Source organism: Mustela nivalis (genome assembly GCF_964662115.1).
Source record: "Mustela nivalis genome assembly, chromosome: 6".
Classification (NCBI taxonomy): Eukaryota; Metazoa; Chordata; class Mammalia; order Carnivora; family Mustelidae; genus Mustela; species Mustela nivalis.
Window position 1 is genome coordinate 15,016,959 of NC_139025.1, and position 16,022 is coordinate 15,032,980.

The 16,022-nt window shown below is 40.7% G+C and overlaps 1 protein-coding gene across 11 annotated transcripts in view; it reads right to left on the reverse strand.

The window, feature by feature from the left end:
* ENTPD5 (ectonucleoside triphosphate diphosphohydrolase 5 (inactive)) overlaps positions 1-16,022 on the reverse strand; it is a 53,617-nt gene that overhangs the window by 18,434 nt on the left and 19,161 nt on the right. For 7 of the 11 annotated variants that reach the window (XM_082733507.1, XM_082733511.1, XM_082733510.1 and 4 more), the window contains 4 exons: positions 8,590-8,662; positions 5,858-6,143; positions 5,129-5,208; positions 3,411-3,554 (listed from right to left, as the gene is read on the reverse strand). In XM_082733507.1, coding sequence (XP_082589633.1) covers positions 3,411-3,554; positions 5,129-5,208; positions 5,858-6,074 — 441 coding nt within the window. In that variant the 5' untranslated portion in view covers positions 6,075-6,143; positions 8,590-8,662. Of the gene's footprint in view, positions 1-3,410; positions 3,555-5,128; positions 5,209-5,857; positions 6,144-8,589; positions 8,663-10,034; positions 10,148-16,022 lie in introns of those variants that run through there. The other 4 variants (XM_082733517.1, XM_082733508.1, XM_082733509.1 and 1 more) reach the window with 3 other exon arrangements.

A 16,022-nucleotide genomic window follows, 5' to 3' on the forward strand; every position in this document is an offset into this window, starting at 1 on the left:
AGCAAGAGAGTTTTCCGCTCTTGCCCTCTCCACTCTTCTCCCCCTGCCCACAGTTTATTCCTAATACAGAGGCCAGAGTGGTGCTTCTTTACTTTTTTTTTTTTAAGATTTATTTTTATTTATTTTAGAGAGAGAGAGAGAGAGAGTGCCCATGTGTTGGTGGGGGAAGGGGAGAGGGAGAGAATCTCAAGCTGACTCCACACTGAGCACAGAGCCCAAGGCCAGCTCAACCCCACAACCCCGAGATCAAGACCTGAGCTAAGAGCTGGACCCCTAACCAACCGAGCCATCCAGGCATCCCCAGAGTGGTGCTTTTAAAACAGATGTCATATCCTGCCTCTCAGCTCAAGACCCTCCAGTGACTTCCTTCTTAGAAAAAAAAAACAAAAAAACCAAAGTCCTTACACTTGCCTTTAAGATCCTACATGATAAACCCCTTATGTCTCTCTGACCTCATCATCTACTTCCCTTCCATCACTCACTTCCCCTTCAGCTGCAATGACCTTCAGGATGCCCTTCTTTGAACATACCACACACATTCCATGCTTTAAGCCTTTGCACCTGCTATTTCTTTAGCCTGGAAAATTCTTCCTACAAATGTCTTATATAGCTAGCTTCTTTATTCTTCTCAGGTCTCTGATCAAATGCATCTAATCAGTGAGGTCTTCCCTGACCATCCTGTTTAAAGCAATATCCCTCCACACCAGCACCAGCACTCCCTAGCTGACATTCCCTGTTTTTCCTTTCTCCATATCACCTACAGTACCTGACATACTTTGTAGTGAGTTGTTTAATTTCTGTCCGCTTACAACTAGAATGCAAGCTCTCCAAGACATAAACTGATGTCAGTTTTTGCTCCCTGCAGCATGTCCCCAGGAACTTCACTGGTGCCAGTACATAGTACTGGTGCCAGTACATAGTACATAAATGAGTAAATGAATGGGAAATCAGGATTCAGATTCTCATGCAGACCCAGTAGGCAGCTTGTCCTTGGATAAGGGACTTAAGCCCTCTGTGCTGAAAGTCACAGGAAAATGGATTTTGAGCTCTGAATTAGCACACATAATAATCATTTTTTGCTGTTCTTTTTTAAAAAAGATTTTATTTATTTACTTGAGAGAGAGCACACACACATGGGGAGGGGCAGAGGGGGAGAGAGAAGGAAAGAATCTTGAGCAGACTCCCAGCTGAGTGCAGAGCCTTACTCAGGGCTCGATCCTATGACCCTGAGATCATGAGCTGACCCAATACCAAAAGTTGGACTCTCAGCCAATGGAACCACCCAGGCATCCCAACTGGGATTTTTGTTACAATGGGATCCCACCTATAAATATTCTTCACAACATGTAACTTAAATCTTACTAGTTTACATGGTTTTTATGCAAAATAAATGTTCAGTAATGTTAAAAATTTTGAGTTTAAAAAAGCTTTTGACTGGGGCGCCTGGGTGGCTCAGTGGGTTAAAGCCTCTGCCTTCGGCTCGGGTCATGGTCCCAGGGTTCTGGGATTGAGTCCCACATCGGGCTCTCTGTTCTGCGGGGAGCCTGCTTCCTCCCCTTTCTCTCTCTGCCTGCCTCTCTGCCTACTTGTGATCTCTGTCTGTCAAATAAATAAATTAAAAAAAAAAAAAGCTTTTGACTTAAAGTTTTTATCTGAACAAGAAGTTGAAATGGACAAATGGCTAACAGACATATGAAAAGATGCTCAACAACTCTCATCATCAGGGAAATGCAAATCAAAACTACAATGAGATATCATCGTGTACCTGTCCGAATGGCTAAAATAAAAAACACAAGAAACAACAAGTGTTGGGGAGGATGTAAAAAGGGGGGGGGGCACTCATGCACTGTTGGTGGGAATGCAAACTGGTACAGCCACTGTGGAAAACAGTATGGGCGTTCCTCAAAAAAAACCAAAACCAACCAAACAAAAAACCCCCAAAAACCAAAAAACCAAAAAAACAAAAAACCCTACCTTACAATCCAGTAATTGGACTATTGGGTATTTACCCCCAAAATACAAAAAAACAGATTCAAAGGGATACAAACACCCCTATGTTTATTGCAGCATTATCTACAATAGCCAACTATAAAAGTAGCCCAAGTGTCCTTTGACAAATGATGGATAAAGAAGATGTGGTATATATAAATGATGGACTATTACTCAGCCTTAAAGAATTAAATCTTGCCATTTGCAACAACACAGATGGTGTTAGAGTATCATGCTAAGCATAATAAGTCAGAGAAAGACAAAACATATGATATCTTACTCATACGTGGAATTTAAGAACTAAAACAAAGAGACAAACAGAAAAACACACTCTTAACTATAAAGAACAAACAGATGGTTACCAGAGGGGAGGTGAGGGGACATGGGTGAAATAGGTGATGGGGATTAAGGGTGCACTTAACACGATAAGCACTGAGTAATGTTCAGAATTGCTGAATCACTATATTATACACCTGAAACTAGCATAACACTGTATGTTAACTATACTGGAATTAAAATAAAAAATTCAATTAAAAAAATTTTTATGGGGACGCCTGGGTGGCTCAGTTGGTTAAGCAGCTGCCTTCAGCTCGGGTCATGATCCCAGCATTCTGGGATCGAGTCCCACATCGGGCTCCTTGCTCCGCAGGGAGCCTGCTTCTCCCTCTGACTCTGCCTTCCACTCTGTCTGCCTGTGCTCGCTCTCGCTCGCTCTCTCTCTCTGACAAATAAATAAATAAATAAATCTTAAAAAAAAAATTTTTATGATGGGGCGTCTGTGTGGCTCAGTCATTAAGCGTCTGTCTTCAGCTCAGGTCATGATCCTGGGGTCCTGGGATCAAGCCCCACATCAGGCTCCCTGCTCAGCAGGGAGATTTTTTTTTTAATCTTTAAAAAAAAACTTTATGCTGAGAGAAAGAAAACACATAAATGAAGGAACATAAACTGTGTAATTACATTTATATGAAATGTAAGAACAAGAAAAACTAATCTACAATGGTAGTAAGCAGATCAGTGGTTGCCTGACTTTAGGGGAAGGGAAAAACGAGTGCAAAGGGGTATAAGGAAACGTCTGTATCTGTCAAAATTCATTTAATGGTACACTTAAAACATACAAATTTCAAGTTCTACCTCAATAAAGTGGGCTAAACATAATTTGTGATTCTGCTTTAACAAGGTAGGAGAATCAAGAATATCATGGACAGAAAGTCCTTTAAACTTTAGGAAGAGCTGTATAAATTCAAGAGCAATGGTTAAATATGTAAATAAGCAGCTAGAATAAGAGCACAGTTACCCCAGCGCCTTAGCCATGGTGGAATACTGAAGGCAGCCGTCACACACTAAAGAGCTAAAAACCCACAAATAAAATATTCACATGGGGAAAAAGAAACATCCAAGATGCAAAAAACTTCAAAAGTTACCTCAAAAAGCAGAGCCTGGGCTTTCTGTTCAGGCAGTAAGCGCAGTCCCGCTGTTGCCTTCAGGACCACTGGGGTTCTTTTCCAGTGACTTCGGGGGATTGAGTCTTTCGCCACCTCTAGGAGTCCTTGAACAGTCTCAGCACCCTTCAAGAGAGATGACCTACTCATCCAGTGAACAGTTATTTAGGGGCACTTGTCTCTTCCCTTAACATGTTCTGGAGGTATTAAGAGTGAGGCAGCAGAGGGCTCCAACCACTCTCTGCTCTGGAGGAGAAGAAACCCAGAGAAGTAGGTTTCTTTGAGGGAAAATCCATTTAATTTTGATTGAGTAATAACAGAAATGATTCTGTTATAGCATGGTCATTTTAACTGTTATTTTGTGTCTCATAAATTAGCTTGAGGCCAGAAAGTTAGGTATAGTAAAGAAAACGCTGGATGTGGAGTCAGAAGGCTTGCTTGCTAGCCCTGTGGCTTAACAAAGGGGCTTGGTTTCCTCCATATATATATATAAATATATATATATGAGGGAGATACACCTCAGACCACTAGAAAACCGGTGAATGCATTAGATGAGGCAGAGTGTGTGTACTTGCCACACAAATGCTGGTATACAGAACACGTCAGGTTCATATCTGCATCACTAGTACCTACACGCAGAGTATATAGCAGATCCTCAATTTATGAAATTAAAAACCATTATTTTAAATCCACTGTTTCCCTGAGTGAACATCTAATCTGACAACAGGCTGCCTCTAAATCATTCTAATTATTAGCAACCACAACACAATCTTCTCTAAATGTCAAAATCAGTTTCTGATAATGTAGTTTGCTTTCAACAGCTCCTAATTTTCTGATGCATTTACCACTTCATAACAGTATGCTGAGAAAATAAACTTCTTCTCAGTTCTTCAAGTTCAAGCCACTTTTTCTTAGATTATATTCTTAAGTAATCTTTACACACAACATGGGGCTCAAACCTACAACCCCTGAGATCAAGAGTTGCATGTTCTCCCAGCTGAGCCAGCCAGATGCCCCAAGGTCTTTTTTCCCCCAAGCCATTTTTAATATAAGGTTTTCCTTTGGTCAATGATTATGCTTATAACACAGAACGATACCTTCACATTTGCTTCCAAACTTCAATATTCTGCTTTGTTCTATTTCAGTGTGGCCTCTGACACAGTGGGTGTAGCACATTATGGGTGCTCGAATGTGAAATACAGTGACGACAAAACTCTCCATTCATCCTCTAATACCAAAGATTTTTGTTTTCGTGAGTTTTTTGCCTAATTTCCAGAGTACAAACATGCACGGTCTGTCCCAGACCAGGGTACTTGGAAACAAAGTTCATTGGGTCCACGCTGCCTCGACCGCCCTGCTGATACCTCACACTCAAAGAGAACTCCATGTCCACCTCCTGCATCTGCGCTCATCAAGGCGGTTGACAGCTTCCACTCAAAACCTTAAACAGTAAATACAAAGGGAACGAGCTCTAGAAAGGTGGCGTCATTCCTGCATGTCCACCATCTGTTCCAGCTTCCTTCTGCCTACGCCCTGGTGAGCTCAGGGTGTAGAATTTCTGGCATATAGCTGAGGACAGAAAACTGGTCTTACACAGGGTCTCAGTATCAGCAGTGAACAGCACGAGATATTTAACAGCAGCTGTGTGGTAAAATTATCAAAGCATTAAGAATCTAAACATCTAATTGTAAAAAACTCACCTGCTTTGGTTGATCTACAAAAGCAGAAAGTCCTGGCTTCACAGATTCGAAGATTTCCCCTTCCAGAATTGGAAGCTGTCCTATTTTGTCCATGGAACAAAACAGAAGTGAGTTGGCTAATTACCAAAAGTTAGGCTGCTTTTGATAGTGGGCTCTGTATCATATGACCCACTAGATTAACCTGCTATTCCTCCAAGCCATCCCAAGTAATCCCACCTGTGAGGAGTGGCTTGCAGGAGTATTGAGTAGGGGGACAAAAGATGACAGGCGATTCTCAAGAGTCCCTCTGGCATTTCTCAGGATGATCACCTAGCTCCTACTGCTGCCCCTAGGCTCTATGTGTAACTTGAGAACACTGGAAATTCAGAAAAAGTTCATCTTCAAGGTCGCCTGATCTCCTTCTCCACGGATGGCAGTGATCCTCTCTCAAGACCACATCTAATATTCTCCATACTCTGACCCTAGAGCATCAACCACCTTTAGAGAAAAGGACAAATTAAAGCTATATTTCTTGGACATATGGGTTTCAGACTACAGGCAACCCAGATCCAATCTCACACTTAATTAAACCATATATTCAATGACAGCCCAAAATCTTCTCTGAAGAAAGACATTCAGTAGCTGTAAATTACCATAATTCATATCACATTCACTCAGCACATTTGTTTCTGGAAGGAGATGCTGAAGTGTGGATTAATAGGCACTGGTGAGGGTACCAGTTGAACTTACCTGGTATTTTCTGCACAAAGGTGTAAACATGAATTCGCGTTCCAGTGCTCCCTGCATCAAACATAATTCCATACAATGTGCTGGCACTGACATTGATGGGGCACATGGAAGACAGGAAGACACCCTCAAACCAAGTCTGCTGGTCTCTGTGGAAGACAGTGCTGCAAACACAGGATGCCACCAGCATGAGAAAGGCTGCCCCCCAGGTAGTGGCCATTCTCTTCCCAAGATGTGGTGAGTCTAGGCTTTTGTTGCAGAAGCAGTACTGGTCATTCACCTGCAGTGGCTTATAGGACAAAGAAACACATGGTTAGGCCAACTGGTCTTTTGTTTATACCTGTAAAGGAAGAAACACCCACTAGAGAAATCCCACCCCTTCCCCCAAGGTGCTCCTTCTCTATTTTTCCTAACCAGCACAACAAGCTAGACCAGGGTAACACAGGCTCCTAACACCTTGTTCTGAAGAGTATCTTGTTGCAAAAAGAAAAATGGGATTTAAAATATATTTCCCCATTCTCTGCTTTCAATTGTAGGGTGGGATCTCTCATACTCAAGGCTTTCTCTGCCACTCTGCTCTTATTGTTGAGTCTAATTGTCTTCTTTTCCATTTTGGCAATTTTGTCTCTAGATCATACACTTAACTCTCCCTCCCTTTTTCCCTCACCTTTGTTTTTGTATTTTTAGATTTTTTTTTTTTTTTAATTTGACAGACATGGGGCTTGAACTCACAACCCACAGATCAACAGTTGCACGTTCCTTCAACTGAGCCAGCCAGGCTTTTGGACACTACGGTTTTAAAAAACACAAGTAGGCAGAGAGGCAGGCAGAGAGAGAGGGAGAAGTAGGTTCCCCGCTGAGCAGAGAGCCTGATATGGGACTCGATCCCAGGACCCTGAGATCAGGACCCCAGCTGAAGGCAGAGGCTTAACCCACTGAGCCACCCAGGTGTACCCCCCCCTCCTTTGTTTTTGATTGATATAAGAGGTTTCAATTTCTGAATTAAAGTCATAAAGTTACAAAGAAGTTAGAAAGTCACTAGCATTGGGGTGTCTACAGCCTCTAAAATTCCAGCTACTGGACCACTACCTGTGACCAATAATATTGCCAGTGGCTTGTACATGCAATCGCATTTTAGGGAAATCAGCTTAATTTAAAAACTTAAATAGACCATTGTGGTTTTTTGTTTTTTGTTTTCTTTTAGTTTATTTATTTAAGAAATCTCTACACCCAACATGGGGCTTGAACTCACAACCCACAGATCAACAGTTGCACGTTCCTTCAACTGAGCCAGCCAGGCTTTTGGATACTATGGTTTTAAAAAACATCCTTCACAGGGGCGCCTGGGTGGCTCAGTGGGTTAAAGCCTCTGCCTTCAGCTCAGGTCATGATCCCAGGGTCCTGGGATTGAGCACCACAGCTCGATCAAGTAGAGCCTCCAGCTCCGCAGGGAGCCTGCTTCCTCCTCTCTCTCTCTCTGCCTGCCTCTCTGTCTACCTGTGATATCTGTCAAATAAATAAATAAAATCTTAAAAAAAAAAATCCTTCATAGGTTTCAGGCCATGTTATCCCAGTAAGAACTTAAGGCAGTTGGGGGTTCCTGGGTGGCTCAGTCAGTTAAACATCTGACTCTTAATTTCAGCTCAGGTCATGATCTCAGGGATATAAGACCTGACCTGGCATCAGGCCCCACATTTGGCATGGAGCCTGCTTAGGATTCTCTCCCTCTCCCTGCACCCCATATCTTTCAAAAAAAAAAAAAAAAAAAAAAGACAAAAAAACAAAGCAACAACAACTACAACAAAGGACCAAAAAAACACTTAAGGCAGATGGGCAGATGAAGCCAGAGAGGTTCAATGACTTGCAAAAAATCCAAAAGCAGGTCAATAATGAAATCTTGATTAGAAATCAAGAAATCAATTCAAACCTTTCTTCCTCTCTGATTTCAAAAGCCTCCCTTATGGCAAGTTACTACTGCCTTTATTTCTTAATATGTTCTTAGCAAAGACAAAAATCTTAGCATTAGTGCTTGGCTTTAATTTCGATCTGTGTATCATGGTAGGTTGGATACAAATGATGCTGAAAACCTAGAGTAGGGTTACATGAAAAAAAAATGTCTCCTGGATGAGCTATATTGTCTTTGCTCTAGGCTTCATTACCTTCTGGTATTCATAAAGAATGCTACACCAATCCTCTAACATTTAAGGCTTCCTTAATTGCCCTTTATGTACTTTGCTCAAAACAGTTTTGAGTGTCCTGTTTGAGCTTTCATCTCTGGACTTCTCCTTATGTAAACACGTGGTTAAACAAGATCTAATTCCAAAGTTCCCACTATATAGTCCCTTGATTTCCAACAGAATAACTGAGTATATCTGGAATATAGACCAAGGATTCTCAGTCATTCTCAAGTTTGTAACGTCCTTGGGTTCATTTTATCAAAATGTTTCTCTTCCCAAAGGTGAGATATTATATAAAATAATGTAAATGAAAGTTAATTGCATTTGGGGTTTAAACTATTTAAAATAACTACAGTAGTTCTGAGGGAGTAAAAGGCAGAGTTAGAATAATCAGTTGGAACACAATTCAAGGCTGGACTTCTACTTGATAGTTAAGAATAAAGGTTTTGGCTAGGAAAAAACCAAAAACCAAAAACCTTTTATAGAGTCTTAAAGGAAACTGTACCCCAGCAAAACAACACTGAAGTAGGGGAGCTGCCTGGGCAGATTCATACTCACATTTTAAATCACTCCCTTTGGCTGATTCTTCTTTCACAGCAAACAGGCCAGTCATGTAGATCAATCTAAATAACTGAAAACAAAAACTACCCTTTCAGATTCTCTGAGTATTAATGGACACTTGCTTTGTCCAGAGGTCAAGACATACCCAGTCTCTGGTCCCTTTTTCCCTCGGGAAGAACAGTTAAGGCGTTCCAGTCACCAGCCTTCCTCTACCTGTGTCTAGTTCCACACAAGCTTCTCAGGGCTCACTCATATTTTCTCTATTATTGTGGTTTTCTGAAAAACCTCTCCAGCTTCGATTTTCATTAAGCAAACATTTGTTTTTCTTCCAAAAGAGATTTCAAGAGGGAAAAAATGCATGCTAGGTATCTGTTTTCATGGAGTGAAAAAGTGCAGAGTCATACCAGGTGTTCAAGAGTAAATAAACAGTAGATTTTAGAGAAAGTAAAGGGTGAAAATATCCAGTACCTTCTGCTTTCAATCCCTGTTTTCTAACACCATTTCTAATGTCATTTTTCTTTAAGATTCACTAAGAATGGTATTAGAAAGGCTTACAATTGAGAATATATAGAATGGCATCCTTTTTCATGTGACCCCAGCCCACAAAGTTTGCTCATTTTGTCAGTCTTTGCTCTAAATGTCACCTTCTAGAGAATTTCTCTGTCTACTTTATTTAAAATTACAACCCACCGGGCCACATGCACTTCTACCTTCTTTCCCTGTTTATTTTTTGCCATAGCACTTTCCATCTTCTGTATAATTTATACTTTAGTGTTTTTGTTTTTTTCAGATTCCCTGCTCCCTGCCATCCTCAAGTGAGCTATCTATGGGTGGGAATTTTTGTCTGTTGTATACACTGATGTGTTCCTGACACTGGAATGGTGCTAGCACACAGTAGGTATTGAATAAATGCTCTGAAAAGATGAAGTGACCCAATAACTCAGGCACTGAATCCTATCCATTTAACAAGTATATAATAGCTGGCTTCTTTCCAAAGGAGATTAATTACCTACCCTTTGGAAGATCACGATTTCAAACCTCCACGAGGCAGGATTGTTTTCCCAAATGTGTCAACTATATATTTTCTATGCTACTCAAAATAAAGCGGCTAGTCAAGTTTACTTCCTACAGACTGGGGAGCACACACATTCGTGTACTGAAATTCACTCCTCTCAAAACTGGTCTTCTCCACATCTCTTGCTCACTTCCGTCTCTTCACCCGAACAAAGTCCCCTCATCAATTCTTTTGAGACCTTGGTGCCAGCTAGTGTTTGTCACTGTTCTCATTTCCCTCCAAGGTCTTTTCAATATATCTTTGTCTCTAGAGTAAACACTAATACTCCCTAGGCACCCTCCCTAGAGTTTCACACTCTGGAGTCCCTTCTTCGTGTCACCCACAGACAGACAATCCCACAGAACCTGGGTCCCTTTTGGGTGCTCACCTGCTCATGTCTGCCTGTTCCCCATGAATCCTTGCTTTCGCTGTTGGTTGCCTTTTGCTCTCTGCCCCTATTTCAGCCCTTCTGAATCAAGCAAGCTTCATGAACCATATTCACCTTTGTGCTAGTTTGCAAATAACTACGTGGCGTTTTGTTAACTCATTCCCTTCTTGATCCTTCGCTCCTCCCTTAGTCACTTTTTTTCTGGGTACACATGATTGTCTGGTTCATCTACTTTTGTGAGAGTTAACTGCCAACTAGTGGCATTATTGCTTGTAGGGCCAAAGTTGCTCAGGAACTGAATTCTGTGTTTTTACACAGGACATTGATTATCTACTAATATTTTTATATTATTAAATAACATTATATTTATAGTTACAAAATATGTAACTACATAATAATGTTATCAATTCCCTACTATTTCATGTTTTTACAACCTTAGCCCAAGAGTAGGAAAGTTAACTGCACTCCTTGATAGCTTCTATCCTTGTGATTTAGAAAGCTGGGTAATAAACTGTCTAATTAACAAGCATTTACTGAATGTCTAATGTACACCAGATGCTGTGCTAGCTTAGATACAAAAGAGGAATCAGATACAGGCCCAGCTCTTGGGGCTTCAGCTTACTAGAAGAAAAAGAGCAACAGCTATAATGTACATACTGTGGGAAGTTCTCTTATGGGAATATGCAGAATATTACAGGATTGGACTTAAGAGGAAAGTAACTCGTCTCAGAAGGGGAAGGGTGGAGGTAGAAGGGAGAGGCGGCTCCTTAAGGGATAAGAGGCCTGAGCTGAGTCCTAAATCCGAGGTAGGAATTAACCTGGTGAAGTGACACAAGGAGAACCCTGAGAAACTTTTAAGTATTAAACAGATGGAGTACAGAGGACCAGAATAGAGCACAAGTGTGAGAAAGGACCTGAGGGCACTGAATCAGATTTCAAAAAAGAGCGGACTTAATTTCATTTAACAGTTCCATGGTAACACCTGCCTGTTAATTAAATCTTTCTATTCCCTCCCAAAACAAATATTAGTATTGACTGAACTGAATAAGATGACACAGTATTTCTCAACAGTTTAAAAATAATAGAATGGGACAGATGACTTGAAAGTTCCACCAGAAAGTTTTAGGGAAGCTCCCACTGCCAATTCTCCTGAGCTCCACAGAGAAGTTGGTTTTTAACATAATTAAAAATTAGACATAATTCAAGTTTAAAATGTAACCAGAATGAAAATTTTAAACAATAAGCTGAACTACAAAAATGGATTAGCTAAACCACCCAGAGCATAAGTTAATCAAGCAGAGCAAAACCAAGACTGGTCTAATTAGTTAAAGTCTGAAACAGATTCAGCACAGTGAGCAATGCCTCATTTGGGAATATAAGTTAGGACCTACATACCCAATACCAGGGACCAGGAGCCCTAGAGCACTCTGCTATCTGAATGGTGACTAAGGTGAGGGTACATGATTGCTATCTTTTGTATATTGTATATCAATTAAACTCAAGTCCTAAGCCTGGAACGTGTTAGACATCAGTAAATTTCTCATGAATAGACGTGGTACGATTGAGTTAATAATATCTGGAGACAAAAGCATCAGGAAGGGGGTGCCACCTTCCCCAGTGTCTTATTCTGGCTATGTATCACATACCCAGCTCCCCATTTGAATCTTATTTATTCACATATTCATTCATTTAGTCATTCCAAAAATTACCAGTTGCCCAGTGCTAGTTACAAGTATGGCACGCAAACATGAATCATCTTAGACCTGCCCTTTAAGAGAATACAGTAAACAGGAAAAAAAAAAAAAACAACAACAACCATGTGTCCATTAACTACCTCTGTAAAGTTAAAATGTGACAAGTAGCTCAGTTACCACGCTCTGAGACTTCAAAGCAGGGAGAGATTATGTCTATCTGGAATAACTGAGAAGGCTTTGCGAAAGAAATGGCATTTGAAGAGGGTCCTAAGAAGGGGCATTGAGACAGGAGAGGAGTGGTTTTCATGAAACAATGATTTAAGACATGAAGGTAGAAAAGGGATGGAGGCCTCTGGGGAATAGCGAACATACCAGTCTGACTGACTGTGACAGGAAATAAAGTTGGAAAGGCAAAGTCAGGTCAGACAGTACAGCACACCAAATACTTGAGTTTAGACAAAACTCTGTAGGGAATGGGAAGCCACTGAAGACTGTGAGTAAGGGAGTGTCACAAACAAGAATCTGGCTGTTAGATGTAAGAAAGTCTGAAGCGGGGAGACTTAGTAGGCTCCCTTCCAGTGTCTAATTCTACAAATGTTCCCTGCTGCCCACTAAGTGCGAGGTGCTGGAGAATTAAATGTGAATAAATGGACGTTTTGATTCAAGATGCTCAGTCTGGCAGAGATGGCATAGACACAAATAACTACACCTTCTTAAGTTAATCATAAAAACACTAAAGGAACCCCAAGTCTTAAAGGACTAACTCTACCTACAGGATTAGGAAAGGCATCATGAGATGACATTTGAACTGATAATGCACAATGACCAGAACTACATAAATAATACAGACATGTGGATAAAGACCAGAGGGACTACAAAAAGATGAAAAGAGGTAAGTATACTATGGATGGTTTGATTTCATTTTTTGATTTCCTCAAAAATTTCTGTCATACAGATTTCAGAAACAAAACAAAAACAAAAAGTAGACTGTAGTGGAAAAGTATAGAAGAGAGGGTTAGCATTTAATGCAGAGGAAAGACTGTGGTCAAAGGAACACAGACTGAGCTAATAGTAATAGCGGCTGTGACACTAATGCTTGCCAGGCACTGTTAAGTATTATATATATATTATCTCATTTAATCTTACAAAACCACTCTGTGAGGTAGGTTCTGTTTATTAACATCCCCATTCTAAAATGAGAAAACTGAGGCATAAGAAGCTAGGTAAGAACACATAGTAGCAAGCAACATTAGTCAGAAATCAAACCTAAACAGTGTAATTCCAGAGTCCACAGTTTTAACCAGTAGATCAGCCAGGGAAGGGTTATCTAGAACAACTCCAGAGAAAAATGGATATGGGGATGGGAGGAGAAGGTAGAGCAGAGAAGAATGATCAGAGATGAAGCTGAGAAGTGAGACCGGCATTGAAATGCAGAAGTCTTACAGTAGTTTGATCTCCTGCCTATACATGACCAAAACCTCTTGATCTCTGTTCTGCTGATTCTACCTTCATTACATTCCCAGAATCTGACCATTTCTGATCACTCATTGCTACCACCTTGGCACAAGCCACCATCATCTCTCATGTGATTTACTCTAATACTGTCTTAGCACTTCTCTGCTTTTACTCTCACTCCCCTGGAGTCTATTTTTAATAAGCAACCAAAGCCATCCTTTTAAAATATGTTACAGCAGGTCTCTCCTCACAAAATCCAGCAACGTCTTCCCATTTCCCCCAAAGGAGCAATATTCTAACAACAGCTTCCATGGATCCACTTACTCTGCCTCCCCTGCCCCCTGATCACCTTATTCACTCCCCCAATACTGACATCTGCATGCAAGTCAAACTTGCCTCTGCCTAGGGTCTTGCCCTAGCTGTCCCTGCTGTCTGAAACATACATCCACTTGATGAATTCCTGCAACTCCTCCATATCATTGTTCAAAGGCTACTTTCTTATTGAGACCTAGCTTTAATACTAACCTCCCTCCCTCATGTGTCCCTTACCTCTGCCCGCTCTCTCAATATCCCTTACTCCGATCTTTTTCTGCTTTCTATTGCACCTCATCACACTCTAACATGTTAGTTTATGTATTGTCTATTATCTGTGTTTCTCTGATAGAATATAAGCTCCTAGAGAGTAGGAATCTTTGTTTACTGATGTAGCCCAAGCACCTCACTTACTCAATGGAAACTGACAATAGGAATAAATTGCAAAGTGATATAAGAAGGAAAAGGAAGGGGCGCCTGGGTGGCTCAGTGGGTTAAGCCGCTGCCTTCGGCTCAGGTCATGATCTCAGAGTCCTGGGATCGAGTCCCGCATCGGGCTCTCTGCTCAGCAGAGAGCCTGCTTTCCTCTCTCTCTCTGCCTGCCTCTCCATCTACTTGTGATTTCTCTCTGTCAAATAAATAAATAAAATCTTAAAAAAAAGAAGGAAAAGGAAAAAATGGGGCACCTGGTTGAGCATTTGTCTTTGGCTCAAGTCATGATCTCGGGGTCCTGGAATCAAGCCCTGCCTCGAGATCCCTGCTCAGCAGGAAGTCTGCTTCTCACTCTTCCTTTGTTCCTCCCTCATCCTTGTACTCTCTCTCTCAAATAAATAAAATTTTTAGAAAAGGGGGAAAATAATATATACTTATATAAATAGATTTTAAGAGAATTAATAAATGCCTAATCTAGTAATACTGTTTTAGGAGAAACAGTAATTTTATATTTCTGAATCTATTAGTTTTATAGCTATATTGAATTTCTTTAATCAAATACACTGTTAAAATTGTGATAAACTGAAGTAACTTAACCCCCCCCAAATCTAAAGGGCACTAAATATCATTTACATTGTCTAAGTTCTCTGCTATTTATCAAACCAGTAAGTATTTGGGATGCTGCACATTGTTTACCTACTGTAGCACAACAAATAATCTCAATACTTAGTTGCTTAAAACAATAATATACATTAATTATCTCACAGTTTCTGTAGTTCAGGAATTTGGGAGTGACTTAATTGGGTAGTTCTGTCTCAGGGTTTCTCAGGATACTAGAGTCAAGATGCAGGCTGGGGCTACACTCAACTGAAGGCTTGACTGACGCTGAAAGCCCACCTCCAAAATGGTTCACTCAGTGGCGGAGAGCTGATGCTGGTTGTTGGAAGGAATCCTCAGCTGCTTCCAAGTGGACTCTCCAAAGAACCTTGAATATCTTTACAACATGGTGGCCGGCTCCTCCAGAGTCGGAAATCCAAGAGAGAGCAAGGCAGAAGCAGCGATGTTTTTTTATGACTTAGCCCTTACAAGTCATTCATTATTACTTCCCCCATATTCCATTGGTCCTACAGACCAACCCTGACGAAATGTGTGAGAGGACAGGCATGAATACTAGGAGGCAAGGATCAGTGGGAGCCATCTAAGAGGCTACTGCAAGTTATAACCAGTATTTGCACAATATTTTGTGTTCATCCCTTTTTTTTTCAGTTTATAAGTATTTCTATTAATGGAGCTTATACTCTTCTTGTTTTAGGAACTACATGTTATTCCAATGATATTAACTCTAAAAAATTAAAAACAGAATAGACTCAATTTCTCTGAAAATATCATATCCTACCACTTGATGCTTTTCATTTTTTTTGCAAAGATTTTATTTATTATTTGAGAAAGAGAGTGAGTGAACACAAGCGTGGGAGGCGGGCAGAGGGACAGAATCTTAAGCAAACTCCATCCACTCTGAGCCTGATGTGGGGCTCGATCTCATGACCTGGAGATCACAGCCTAAGCCAAAACCAAGAGTCAGATGTTTAACCAACTGAGCCACCAAGGCACCTCTCATCCCAATATTTTACTTAAGGAAAAGCATTAAAGTCAGAAAAACTACAACTCATACAACATCCTGCTTGCTCCTAAGGATGAAAGGAATCTAAATACTTCAAAAAAGTCAGATATATTTAGGAAAGAGAAGGGAGAAAATAAACGACCCACTATATATATATTTTTAATTTTTATTTATTTATTTATTTGACAGAGAGAGATCACAAGTAGGCAGAGAGTCCGGCAGAGAGAGAGGAGGAAGCAGGTTCCCTGCTGAGCAGAGAGCCCGATACAGGCCTTGATCCCAGGACCCTGAGATCATGACCTGAGCCGAAGGCAGAGGCTTTAACCCACTGAGCCACCCAGGCGCCCACGACCCACTATATTTGTTAAGATTTTAACCATCCATTAATAACTGAATAATAAACCTAACAGTGAAATGAAATGCTCAATCAAGGAAAGTATAGAGTGAAAATAATTATATTAACAGAATAACAAC